Source organism: Typopeltis vanoorti, chromosome 25 (assembly GCF_054136105.1).
Source record: "Typopeltis vanoorti isolate ZY-2024b chromosome 25, IOZ_Tvanoo_1.0, whole genome shotgun sequence".
NCBI classification, from domain to species: Eukaryota; Metazoa; Arthropoda; class Arachnida; order Uropygi; family Thelyphonidae; genus Typopeltis; species Typopeltis vanoorti.
In genome coordinates this window covers 67131278-67144639 of record NC_143573.1, presented here as the reverse complement: position 1 = coordinate 67144639, position 13362 = coordinate 67131278, and the positions used below count along the sequence as shown (strand labels likewise).

Here is a 13362-nt window from a genome sequence, read left to right as displayed (position 1 = left end):
TTAAGTAAAGTAATTATTCTAACACGTGTTGTGTCTCCATAAATTCTTCACTAGGAATGCTGACCACCGTGTAACCTTAAAAGAAAGAAAATTACATAGTAGTTGCTACTATAGGCTGGAGAGAATCAAAAAGTGGATGATGACATCGACAAATTAACTCATTGTGCACAGGAGGAATAAACATTGTGGAGGAAGACTAGATTGGAAGGAGGAAAGGCACACAAGGAGAAGGTACCTGGAGTGTGAGAACACTGGATCTGATAATAGCACCAAAGAATTTGCATATAACCAAGATGATCGTGCAGTCTTGACCTGGTTAATAATAACTAAAACGTGGAATTTTTCAGTTAAGGATTATATGTGGTACTAAAAAGCTGGTGACTATTACAAACTCAGGATGCAGCCTGAAACAGTGCCAAGATATAAGAACCTACTGTAAAAAATGTCAATAGCACATGGGCATTGGTAAAAAGATATTTAAGGAAAGCAGCATTAGATGCATACACATCAGGAGGGTTTTAAATAGATGACAAGCTTAATTAAAAAGAGGTCTGAAAAAAATGTTGAGTATAATAAAAAGAAAAGATATCAGAGAGTACATGTGCATATAAACAAGAGTGACCAACATGGTGGGGAAAGCAAAATTAGATTATGACAAGAAATTAGCCAAGTAGGCCAAAGAAAATCCCAATGAATTCTTTCACTATATATCAAGTAAGAAGGAAGAACAATTATGGAAGGATAACTAATGGATGCTGATGACAGGGCAATGACACAAGCAAAAGAAATAGCTTTATTACTTGGCGATTGCCGTGCGTGATCGCTAAGTAATTTATGATCACTCTGCAAGTGTGCATCATCCTGACTGAGATGATGCAATGGCTGATGTGACAAGGATTAATATGAGAATAATGACAGATCAGCTGGAAATATTTAGGATATTAAGAAATCTACAATATTGGGAATGCACAAATATATTAGCCTGTATTTTGCAGGAAAGTACAAGTGAAATGACAGTGCCTCTGACCAGGCCTCATCACTAGAGACCCAAAAAAATTTTAATGGAACAAGATAGTTAGATTTCCATCAAGGAGGTCTGAGACAGTGGTAGTAAATTATAGGATAATTAATATCTTAGGAGTGATGGTGGTTACAGGATCAGAAAAGTTGGTTAAGGGCAGAATTCAGGAATGGGTAGAAAAGAATATGATAGGGGATAGCATGACTCCGTAATGGGTAGACCTTTTCATAATAATTGATTCACTTTCTACAGTAAAGTGACTGTTGAGCTAAATAAGGGAAATGGATAAACCACGATACTGCTAGACTTTGCAAAAGTGGAGCAAATTAGGATGAATATGAAGCTGATAACACACAGACAAGAAAGTGGCTAATGGATAGACATGAAATTTAAGTTTATGGTGGAAATGAATCAAACAGAAGGTTGGTGACTAGAGGTATGCTACAAGGGTCTCTATATTTAGACTGCAGCAGTTCGGTTTGTACTTTAATAAACTGGGAATGGTGTGAGAGGAAATATCCAGTTGTCTGGGGAGATAACAACTAATTAAAGGTGATTTACAGATCCTGCAAGACAATCTAACTAGGTATAGTTTGATCAAAGGATAACAGTATAGAGTATAAAGCTGTATATAATGAAACCACACTGCAAAAAAAAATGATCAGGAGGTGGTGGGGGACAGAGATGAAGTTCAAAGTACAAATATCAAAGGTGCAAAAAATATCTTGAAGGATCACTTGGATACTGAAGAACACACTGACATGCAAAGACAAGGAGGTTAATTATTCCTCTTTATATGGCTCTGATGCAACCTCTAGACTAATAGGCACAGATGGTCACCTGCTTTTCTTGGGAATGTGAAAGTAGCAGAGAGGATTCAGAGACAGGTAAAGTAACTAAAATGATAGTTATAGGGCTTTTATAGAAGAGATGCTAATGAAATATTCCATAAATTAATAAATGAGAGAAAACAAGGTGTCAACCCTCGGAAACTGAACAAGATTTGGATTGGTAAGGGCATGTGGATCAGATTTTTTGCGTGAAGAGTAGCGTATGAGTGAAATGAGTTGTCAGAGGCAGTAGTGAATGCCTTGTCAGTTAACAATTTTAAATAGAGCTATGATAGTTATTGCATGAATAACGAGTAGCATAAGATTCAAAAGATGATTTTTCAGACTCTACTGAAATACCCACAAAATAATAAATCAATTTTGAGTGTCTAAGAAAACTACAGTCAAACTTTGTTGTAATAAGCATGGAAATAACGAGATCACAACTGTAATGAGCAAAATGCCATAATGATTTTAATTTATGCACATTCCCATACAATTGCTCACTTTTATAACGAGCATACTACACAGATATACCATACAAATTTTGCTAATTATGCAAACATTCTTAACTGCCCAGGTAGTTCTTGGAATACCCAATTTTTGGAATCAACAAAAATGAAAGGAGTGGCTTAGCTTTCATAATCACCTGCATTGAATTATGGGCTGATTTATAACCTAACCTTGCCTTTGGGTACTATCCCTACTCTACCTACCTCTCCAGTGTCTAGCCTCCAGCCCTACCTACCTCATTTTACCCAAACACTGTTACGACTGTAAAATCAGTTAAAAATGAACCCTTGTATCAGAAACTTGTCTACTAAAAGAAAGTGTCTCTCAGTTCTCAAAAAAGTAAAAATTATTTGTGAGTTAGAATGTAGTGAGAAAAATGTTGCCCTCTTCAATAGTATCGACACTGAGGAAAAATAAAGATGTTTACATATCAGTACTAGAAAAACCACAGAACTGAAATAAAAAAATTTAGAAAATGTGAGCTTACAAACATCGATGAAGCATTGCTTCAATAGTTCACCACACAAAGAGTGGTGGATTATCAACAGACAGCTGATCAAGCAGGAAAATTTGCAAAACAATTTGAAAGTGATGATTTTGTATATAACAATGGTTGGCTGGATAACTGGAATTGTGTTTCTTATTAATTAGTATTATTTTTAATTATGGACAAATAAACTGTGTTTAATATTAAAGTGTATTGTAGTTTATACAAACATATTCATATAAATAATATCTAGGTATGTAATTGTATTATTTTTTTTCCTCTCTAATACTTTTTTTAATCAATCTTTTATCAAGCTGTTGAGAATTAAAAAAAAAAAAAAATAGGAGAAAGATTTAACTCAGCATTGATAGCGAGTAATGGTTATAACGAGGAACCTTTATTGGTCTCCTGGTGCTTGTTATAACCAAATTCAACTGTATACATTACAGTAAAAATCAGAATCAAATCAATTGTATTTGCATAATTTTTCTTCTCCTGATGATCACTAAGATTTATTCAAAATTAAGTGGATATTGAATACCACATTATTTCTTAGCCAAATAAGAAATTCAAAGATAGGAAAACTGATGTAAGAGTTTCATGCCAAATATAGAAAACTATATAAAGATCGGCAAGTCCAAACGTAAGCCAACACCTGTAGTGCAATGCTAGGGCGACTCGTAGTAAAGGTGGAGTAAGCTCCAATCACTGTTCTTAGTATTTTCCCATAATATAAAACACAGCTCCTAGGAGATGTATTACTGTTCTACATTATGAGAGAAGGTCACTACCCAGAGAGGTTTTGATCTTTTTTGAGGTTTCATCAGTGAGTAGGTAGACCTATATGTAATACTAAGGAGGCAATGAGTGGGTGCAGATCATTACTGTCTATAAGGGTGAAGCATAATGCTTTTAATCCCTGCTATCTGATAAGGCTACTGTGTAGGGAAAAATTTATGAGCTACATGCTCAGCCCAATTTGAGCAAGTTATAGATCTTGAAAGGGAACTAGAATGGCCTCAGGTCATCTACATTTGCATAATTCCAATTCATCATAATTTGCTGCTTGTTGGACTAATTCATTTGGATGTGAGGGTGATTTTGAGAAGTACTTTACTGTGAGAGATTGCAGGAAAGAGTAGATATAAGGGACATTTGTGTCTCGATGAAGTTGAGCATTTCTGATGTACCATGGTGATAATTGTATGCATAAGTGATAATGGGACAAATCATCAATTCGTAGAAGAGCAATTTGATTTTAATATCTAGTTTGCTGTTCCTACTGATAAGAGGGTAAAGCTGTGCTATGACTTTTGATGCTTTTGCACATAAGGATTTTGTATGCAAGCTGAAGATAAGTTTTCTATCTAGCAGTACACCGAGATATTTGGCTTCTGTTTTCCAAGGAATCCTAATGTTAAATAGAAAGATGTCTTCTTTGGGAGATGTTGAATTTTTGTCATGTTCTCATTTTTGGAGGACTGAGGAACTTGAATTTCAGGAACTCTCGCACTAGATGATGAGGTAGGTTGACTATTTGGATCGTTCCATCTGTTTTTTGGGGTGATGAATACACCCTCTATAATTAGCGGGGTGAGGACCGCCACAATTAGCGCACTTAGCCGAAGTGGATTTTGGCTTGGTGCAAGTGTTTGTGGGGTGATTCTCACCACATTTTAAGCATCTGTACTGAGCTTTACACAACTTTTGAACATGGCCAAACTTCTGGCATCTGTGGCACTGCCCAGAAGGTGCTCTTTTCCTCAATGGTTCTGGGGTGATTAAGTCCACAGATTGACTTTAGATTGTAAATATCCTTGTAAATGTTATGAATCTCTACTAAAACTAGAGGCATAGGTGTCTTATTTGATCTGAACATTCTACTGACCTTTATGGGAGGTAGGTCCTGTAAGTTGAGGTCAGTGACTATTTCATCCATGTCAACATCCTCGGAGGACCACTTTCAGATTTTTTTTGGAGGTAAGTGAAAACGTATGGTATTGTATTCCTCGTGTCCAGCTCCTTTGTAACATTTCTATAATCAGCCACCATGGCAGGCTGAATTTTTATGCCCTCATCTATATTTTTGGCCAATCTATAATTTATTTGTAGGTTAGCCATGGTGGTTCTTAGGATTGTCCATCTCTGCATCTCCCTTAGGATAATCGGTGGAATCTTCTCATTGGGAGAATCTTCATCCATACCAACTTCATTTGTTGGTTCAGAAGTGAGAGTTTTTCGCTTCTTAAGAGCATGAGTTTCTTCTTGATCAGTGGGATTAGAGGCAGACGCCAGTAAATTGAGCTTTTCCTCCATTTGAGGAGAGTCTTCATTTTCTTCATCAACTTCGGGTAAAGAATATAAGTTTAAGTAGCCGGGCCATTCTTGTTCAAATTTTTTAAGAAGCTTTTTAATGAAAGTGAGTGCTAGCCTTTTGTCAAGAGAGTCGATGATGATGTCGGGATCAATCAAGTTAGCAGGCCATTTCAGTTTGAACTTCTTTTGAAGTTTATTAATGAGTATGATAGTCGGCTCTTCATCAAGCAAGTCAGCGACAACGTCCAAGTCAAGCATGCTCATATTGATTTAACTGCGTATGAGCGCAAATATAAATCCTGCAGGTCTAGAGACCTGCCAGCAAAATTTCTGTAGAGAATCCCACAGCTGTAGAGAACTGCCAGCAATGTCAAACGTTGGCTAATGCAATAGTCTACCAACTAGACAATATAAATGCAAAAATAGTCACAAAACGAAGAAGCTTACCTCTAAAAATCATTCGGAATTCCCCAAAAATATATCACATTAATCAAAACGCAAGATTAGTAACTTTAGTAACAAGTACATGTAAACTCTCTTCATGACAGGTATTTTTCTTTGTTGATTCATCATGTCTAATACTAAGGTTTCAATGGTCAGAACTTATATCTTTACTGTATGAGTTGCCAAAAAAGGTGCACAAATATAATTACTGAAATAAGAGCCAACAGGCTTCACTTCGGCAGAGTAAAATTATTCAAAATTAAGTGGATATTGAATACCACATTATTTCTTAGCCGAATAAGAAATTCAAAGATAGGAAATCTGATCTAAGAGTTTCATGCCGAATATAGAAAACTATATAAAGATCGGCGAGTCTAAGCGTAAGCGAACACCTGGTAGTGCAATGCTAGGTGACTCATAGTAAAGGTGGAGTAAGCTCCGATCACTGTTCTTAGTATTTTCCCCTGGTAGTGCAATGCTAGTGCAGGTCACTAGTAGTGCACTACTATCCCCTGGTAGTGCAGGTGTTGGCTTACGCTTTGGCTCGCCGGCCGATCTTTATATAGTTTTCTATAGTCGGCATGAAACTCTTAGATCAGATTTCCTATCTTTGAGTTTCTTATTCAGTTCAGAAATAATGTGTTATTCAATATCCACTTAATTTTGAATAATTTTACTCCACTGAAGTGAAGCCTGTTGGCTCTTATTTCAGTAACTAAGATTTATAATTCTTATTTAAGAATTGTTTACTAAAAAAAAATAAATAAATAATAATAATAGTTTCTTTACCTCTCAGTTGTGACATGCCTGTAATAAGAATCACGCGACAGCTAAGGTGAGCTATTCCAACCTGTAGTAATAATATACAAAGTTTTATTAAAATATTAGATCTTTTAAAGAAACACGAGTATAAATATACTCTGTTTTAAATAATGGTTGACACATGTACAGAAAAATAGAACATATTTCATCCTATGTTACAAGGTCATCATCGGAGAAAGAAGACAAAATAGTTGACAAATTCAAAATATGAACCACAACACATGAATCAGGCATCATATGCTTACTTGGTAGTGTCTTGTCACAGCTGAATACTACTATAATTCAAAAGGAAATGATGGTTAGCATTTCTAAGTGAAATAAAATGCTACATATTTATTCATTATTACAAAAAATTAAAATCATGACTACTTCCCAAAACAGGAAATCAGAGCAGTTAAGATTTAATAAAGTTTCACAAAAGTCAAGTAAATAGATTATTAAATTTAAAGCTACTGGCCTAAAGAGTCTTGTTTGATCCAAGGAACTCCAGGTCTAGTGTAAATTGCATGGTAAGCAAGACCAGAGTTTTCAGATTACAAGAATCGGATGTAGCCCTAATGTTCTTGAATTCTAATCTTAACAAAATGGCCCCATCTGTCCAAAATAACAAAGTTGCCACAAACAGGGCACTTAATAGAATTGCAATTAGACAGCTGGTAATTTATCCTTGGTGGATGGCTGAAAAGAAGAGTTTCCAAGATGGTTTGAAGGTGGTGTATAGTTTAAACTTGAAAAAAAAAACAAAAAAAACTACAATTTGTCCTAATGATGCTTAAGATAGAGTAAGGAAGCTTTTTAAGACAGACTGTAGTCTAGTTGAAGATCCGCATGGAGTCAGAAGACTCATCATGGAAGATCCATCATTCACACAACACCCATCATATCTCTCCTTAAACTCATACACCAATGAAGCACCCGCAACCACTTCTGGCAAACTCATTCCACCCATTCACCACCCTCTAAGCAAAAAATCTAGTCCTAACATCCTTGCTAGCCACACTCTTACACAACTTCCACAGGTGACCCTTGTTAGAGAGTCCACATGGTAGAGTGCTCATACAATATGTTCTTCTGATTCCTTTCTGTCAGAAGAATTAAAAAACATAATTTATTCAATTCTTCTGTTAGAAGTCACAGTAAGTAAGTTTGCTTATCATGCAATGACAATAGACAGATTCTCTGGAATCAAAGAAATCTGTTTCGTCACTTGTGAAAAGAAGTTATGAAATGAAAAGCTTCACGAGTTTCAAGTAATAGATGATCGAATTTCAATCTACTGGAGTGAATAATCTTTACATCATCATCCACATTCCATCCACTCTGATTGCATGCCTATTTCAAAAGTTTTGGGAAGTACTTTACTGTTTATATATTTATATTTATTTATTTATTGGTTTTTTAATAACAAATATGTTATGTAACATTGTATTTGAATTATTAATTTAACCATTCTTTCCAACTCTCCTGGGGGTGCCCTCCTGTTTACTTGGCTGTGACAAAGACATGAGCAAGTAAGCATGTTATATGACTAATGTTTTGAAGGTGTCAATTGATCTCTTCTTTCTCTGATGCATGCTGTCCTTGAAACACAGGACGAAATATACTGTATTTAATAAATTCTATTTTTAAAAGTTTTCTATTCCACAAGTTTTTATTTCTAAATGCATCAGCCATTATTCAAAATAGCATTTGATAAGGATAATCCAAAATTTTCTGAACTTTTTACACTTTATTTTATGTTTTGTTGTATGTCATAACTACCTTCTCTGTATATCAAATCAAATCAAATAACCTGATCTTGTGAACAAAATATTATATAAATCATTTGTTTATCAAGTGACTGTTTTTAAAATGATTAACTAAAATCATCTAAAGTTTCAAATACTTAAAAGTATTTGAACTCAAGCATGATGTAACAAAAAATTCATACAGCGAAAGGCTAGAATGCTTGAAGAAGAGCACTACATCTGAACAGTTCTTAAAGTTCTAAGATTGAAATAACACTCTCAAAGACTAATCTCATTAAGCTGTCTGAAATATATCATAAGCATTCACTGACTGCTAGCTCAACTATACTTCAAAGAGAAACTATATAACATCAATTCTGCCAGCTTTGTAAGGCCAACAGAAAGTAATGAAATATGAAGCACAAACTGACAACAGAGCAAGCTCAGCATCACACTAATGTCTGCAGAAAACTGCTCATCTCTTCTATCCTTGGAACAAACCTTACATCAAACAAATTAAGAAAAGTGACTACTTTGACAATTCAAAATATGCATTGTATACATATTTTATAATTAATGGATTTAAAAGTAAGCAAGTAGGATTTCTAGCTAAGTCCAGAAGAGTATAGTCCAATGCAGACTTCTATTCTCTATGATGAGAGAGGTGCAGGTAATAGCTGACAATGGTCAATCAAAAGAGGGGAATAATCTCCAGTAATCAATGGCAGACTGCATACAACAGTTCAGATACAAGAAAATCAATGAGCAGAGCAAGAGCTCCCACCCAATATGCAGGCTAGGTCTGGTAGCATCAAATTATCACTATTCTACCTGATTACTACTATCTGTGCACACAGGAGCTTCAATACTGAAAAGGAAGAGACTGAGTGTCAAGAGTATTACAGTTCCAAAAACTGGACATGGTATCTATCTATCCACACACACACACACACAGTGTGTGTGGATAGATGATACCAGGCCCAGTCTTAAAGATTTTTCATTATTATTTATTTAAAAATAACAATCTAATGTACAGGATTAACTGGTTTTGGTTCTCTGCAGTCAGGCAGAGAGGTTACATGCTCGTTGATTGCTGAGATAAATAACAAAACGATAACAGTTGTTATAGGATGATATTACATTTTTTTCATAACAATAACAGTTATTCTGACATGATACTATAGCTTACATGAAAATAACAGTTGCCATAAGATAATATTATATGTTTGCATGAAAGTAACAGATGATTGTTATGCACACTGTCAATCATGAAAATCTCTTTCTTCTCCCTTTCTTTGGGAGGGGAAACAATGATGTTACTTCTATGTTGGAAAGTGGACTTGATGCAGTTGCCCTGCTCAGCCAGGCCAGGAGTTGATTAAGTGGATCTCAGCTTGGTGGAAAAGGTCTAGGGTGTTGTTCTGCCTGTGATGATGATGATGCTGCTCATGTAGGATACGACTTCTCACCTTTTGTTTGAAGGCTGCAAGAAGATGGTCAACCACCTTTCTCTGTGAAACTGTTGTGCTGTCTGGTCTTGTGTGTTGAAAATAGAAACTGTATATTACTGCTTTCACAGTGATGAAGAGATAGTTGCAGAATGAATGGTTTTTTTGACTCTGTATGAACAAGATTGAGATGTTCCTCTTCAGTATGGAGACAACTGAAAGTTAAGGCTGCCATTAGTGAGATGAATAGATCAATTGGGTATTGACGGGGCACTATAAGTAGATATAGCAGGCTGTTTCTGCTCAGTAGCAGAACAGACAATTATCTGAAACATCAGGGTTAAATTTCTGTAATATAGTTAGAGTGGGTAGTGCATTGTGCCACATTCTATACTGAATATCTGCATTGGGTTTGGTGGCTCTTATGTGATATGGTACGTCCCAGTGAAGTACTGATGGGATGATACAGAATTTTCCAATGAAGTGCTTTGGGTCGGATTGTTATATTAGTGCTGCAGATTTTGTTCATATTGCAGTCTTTCCCATGCATTCATGGTTTTTATCAAAAAGATAGGCACCGAATCTTCCGTGTCAGGAGGACTGAGCCCCTTCTTCCGTTATGCTATCAGGCATAGCAGCTTGAAAATCAGATTTCACAGTATCTGTTTAGCCTGATTCCTGTATTCCAAGTGATTTTGGAAAGTGCCAGAGAAAGAATATCACATGCCTCACCAGTTCCATAGAGGAAAGACAATCTCTATCTGAGTGATGAGGTTCCTTACCATCGTGTTGTGGAAGATAGGTTGCATGAGGATTTCAGGAAGGAATGCTGTCCTCACTGTGTTTAACTTCTTCCATCTTCAAAAGCATCTTTGTAGAAATTTGCTATACTCACTGGCACATGCACTCTTGTGGAGAAAGACACCTCTAGTAGCAGAACTGAAAATATAATCAGTGGTACATTCGTATGCCATTTCCTGTTGAACTGCTGAAGTGAGGAAAAAAGCAAACACAGAACATTGTTATCCTATGATCAACAGAGGTCACGTTTTGTCCTCCTCCTTTAAAAGAAGTACTTAGCTTGGAGTAAAAAAGCTAGTTTGTTTGCCTATCTATTATTTCATTCAGCATGGGTTTAAGTTTGTTACCAATGAATCAATAGATGGTTGACTGTGTTTGTTTGATAAATTGCACTGGTAGCATGAGAATCTTTAGTATATGCGAAATATCATGTGGAGGCAGAAGATCATATTGCTGACCACTTTCCTAGTACATGTTTGAAAAGTTTAATGAGTGTTTCCCAATTCTTATCCATGTAAAAGTACATGTCTCTTGGGTAAATTCCCAGCTATTTGTTTTCCCTCTGTGGATTCACTGGGGGGAATCCTTTTGGTTTTTCCATTTGCCACAGCACAATCCTGTGGTTTTATGTACATTTAGTTTGGCTCCTGAGACTGCTTGGTTATGTTGGCATGCTGTTTGTATGTTATGGAAATCCTCTTCTTTGCGGGCTATAACTGCAACAACATCAGCATATGCTATCAGGGTTATGGCTTGGTAAGAAAGTTTAGGACAGGATTCCCATAAGAATGCTTACTCTATGCAAAAAAAAAGGCTCTATGGCAATTGTGTTAAGCGGACCGAAAAGTGAATAGCCTTGTTTAATACCTCTACTGAATGGTGAGCCCGTTACTTATTTTCATGCAACAGTGTGCTTTAGCATATAACATCTTAATGGATTGAATGATGCCAAAGCCAAAGGCTTTCAAGCAGTTGAATGGGTAGGGATGTTCGATGCAGTTGAAAACATTTTCTTGGTCTAGTGTCACAAGACCCATTGTTTCACTGTTGTTGTTGTTAGCTATGCTTATCAGATCCCTTATGAAGTGTAGGTTTTCATGGATAGATCGTCCAGGGATAGAATAGCTCTTGTGCCTATCTATTATTTCATTCAGCATGGGTTTAAGTTTGTTAGCAATGGCTTTTGATATTATTTTACAGTCAGTGTTTATCATGGAGATGGGTTGCCAATTTCCTATTTTTATAGCATCTCCTTTATTTGAGATAAGCTTAATAACAGATATTGTCATAATGGGTGTGAAGCCATTGGCTTCAACATATATTTTATAGAAGATAGGTCCAAGCTGTTCCCAGAAGGACTGGTAATATTTAGTGATGAGCCTGTCTATGCCAGGAGATTTTTTTTTTTGGTAAAGAGGCATAGGGAAGTTGTCAAATTGTGTAGTGTGATGGTGAGTCTTTTCACATCAGAGAGAACTATATCAGTGGCATCCATGGACGGTGGGTTAGCTTGATATAAGTTTTTATAGTACTGCAAGGCATAACTGAGCCCCATCCTCCAATGGGGCTCAGATAACCTCGTCAACTTCAACGCTAGTAAAGTTCAGTTCTGTCTTATTTCTCACAAAAAAGAACCATCTTCCCCCAGCATTGTTTTTGATAACACTCAAATTCCCAGACAAAATGAGATTTCTCTTCTTGGAATTACCCTGACATAAACAGATCACAACCATTGCATCCTCAGCTTCCAAAAAACTAGATTTTCTCTTTCGCTCAAAACGCTGCTTCACCTCTAAACAGCCGTTAACATTATACAAATCGCAAATCTGCCCAGTTATCAAATACTGCTCTCACATTTGGAGTGGGTCTCCTAAAAAGCTCCCTCAAAATGCTTGACTCGATACACAGGAGAGCAATTAGACTGATAAATGACCCATCTCTCACTAACTTGCTCCCCTCACTTTCACACAGATTCTTGGTCTCTGCAATTTGTGTATTCAATAAATATTTCCATGGGAAATGTTCACCTGAAACAGCATCAATAATTCCCCCATTCTGTACTAAGCCCATTGGAACACATAGCTGCCACCCAAACATCCTTTCACAGTACACCTTGAAACCCACAGAACAAGTTTCTTTTTCTCCTTTTCATCCCAGCTACTGCGGTACTGTGGAACAGTCTTCCTCCTGATGTATTTCCCAAGGAATACAACATACAGGCTTTTAAATCAAATGTAAACAAGTTTCTCCTTTCCCACCACCCATATAATGGTACTAATATACTATAGGTTGACTAGACAACCTCTCGTATATGGGCCCAACATTAAAAAAATATATATATATATATAAAGGATTTCGTCATGATTTTCTATGATGTTTCCACTCTGTTGCAGACACATCCACAAAATACTTTGTGGGTGTGTCTGCAAAATTAATGTGCCTACATTGTGCTCTTATTAGTGCTCTAAATGTGAGCATATGGTAGCTTCTAAGAACTGGTATTCCTCAGAGTCTGGATGATGTAATTGCAGTGTTGTTGCCAATTATTTAAGGCTGAAAGTTTATTCAAATTCCTCTGGTGACTATACTTCTGAGTAAATACCCTGACTTTAGCCTTAAAGGATGACCACCAATCAGAAATTGGCTGGAAAGTAGGCATGTCTCTGATGAGAGCTGAGATATAGTTTTTGAAGGTTTTGAGATATTTTGTGTCCTGTAGTAGGTTGTTATTAAAGATCCAATATGCTCCTCCTTTGTGTTCAGTGTGTGTCCAGGATGCAAATGCTGAGGATGGAATCATAGTCTGATGCACGAGACGGATAATATGTGACACTCTTTATGAAGGGTATTGTATGCATAATATGTATCGAGCCGTGCCTGATATAGGGCTTTATTAGGACTACCTTTGGCCCTCCAGGAGAACACTTTTTCATGTGGGTGCAAAAGTCTAAAG

The 13362-nt window shown here is 36.4% G+C and overlaps 1 protein-coding gene across 1 annotated transcript in view; it reads right to left on the bottom strand.

The window, feature by feature from the left end:
• LOC150092815 (protein-lysine N-methyltransferase SMYD4-like) overlaps positions 1-13362 on the bottom strand; it is a 365428-nt gene that overhangs the window by 209636 nt on the left and 142430 nt on the right. Inside the window, exon 10 of the mRNA XM_090414288.1 lies at positions 6401-6461. Coding sequence (XP_090270414.1) covers positions 6401-6461 — 61 coding nt within the window. The remainder of the gene's footprint in view (positions 1-6400; positions 6462-13362) is intronic.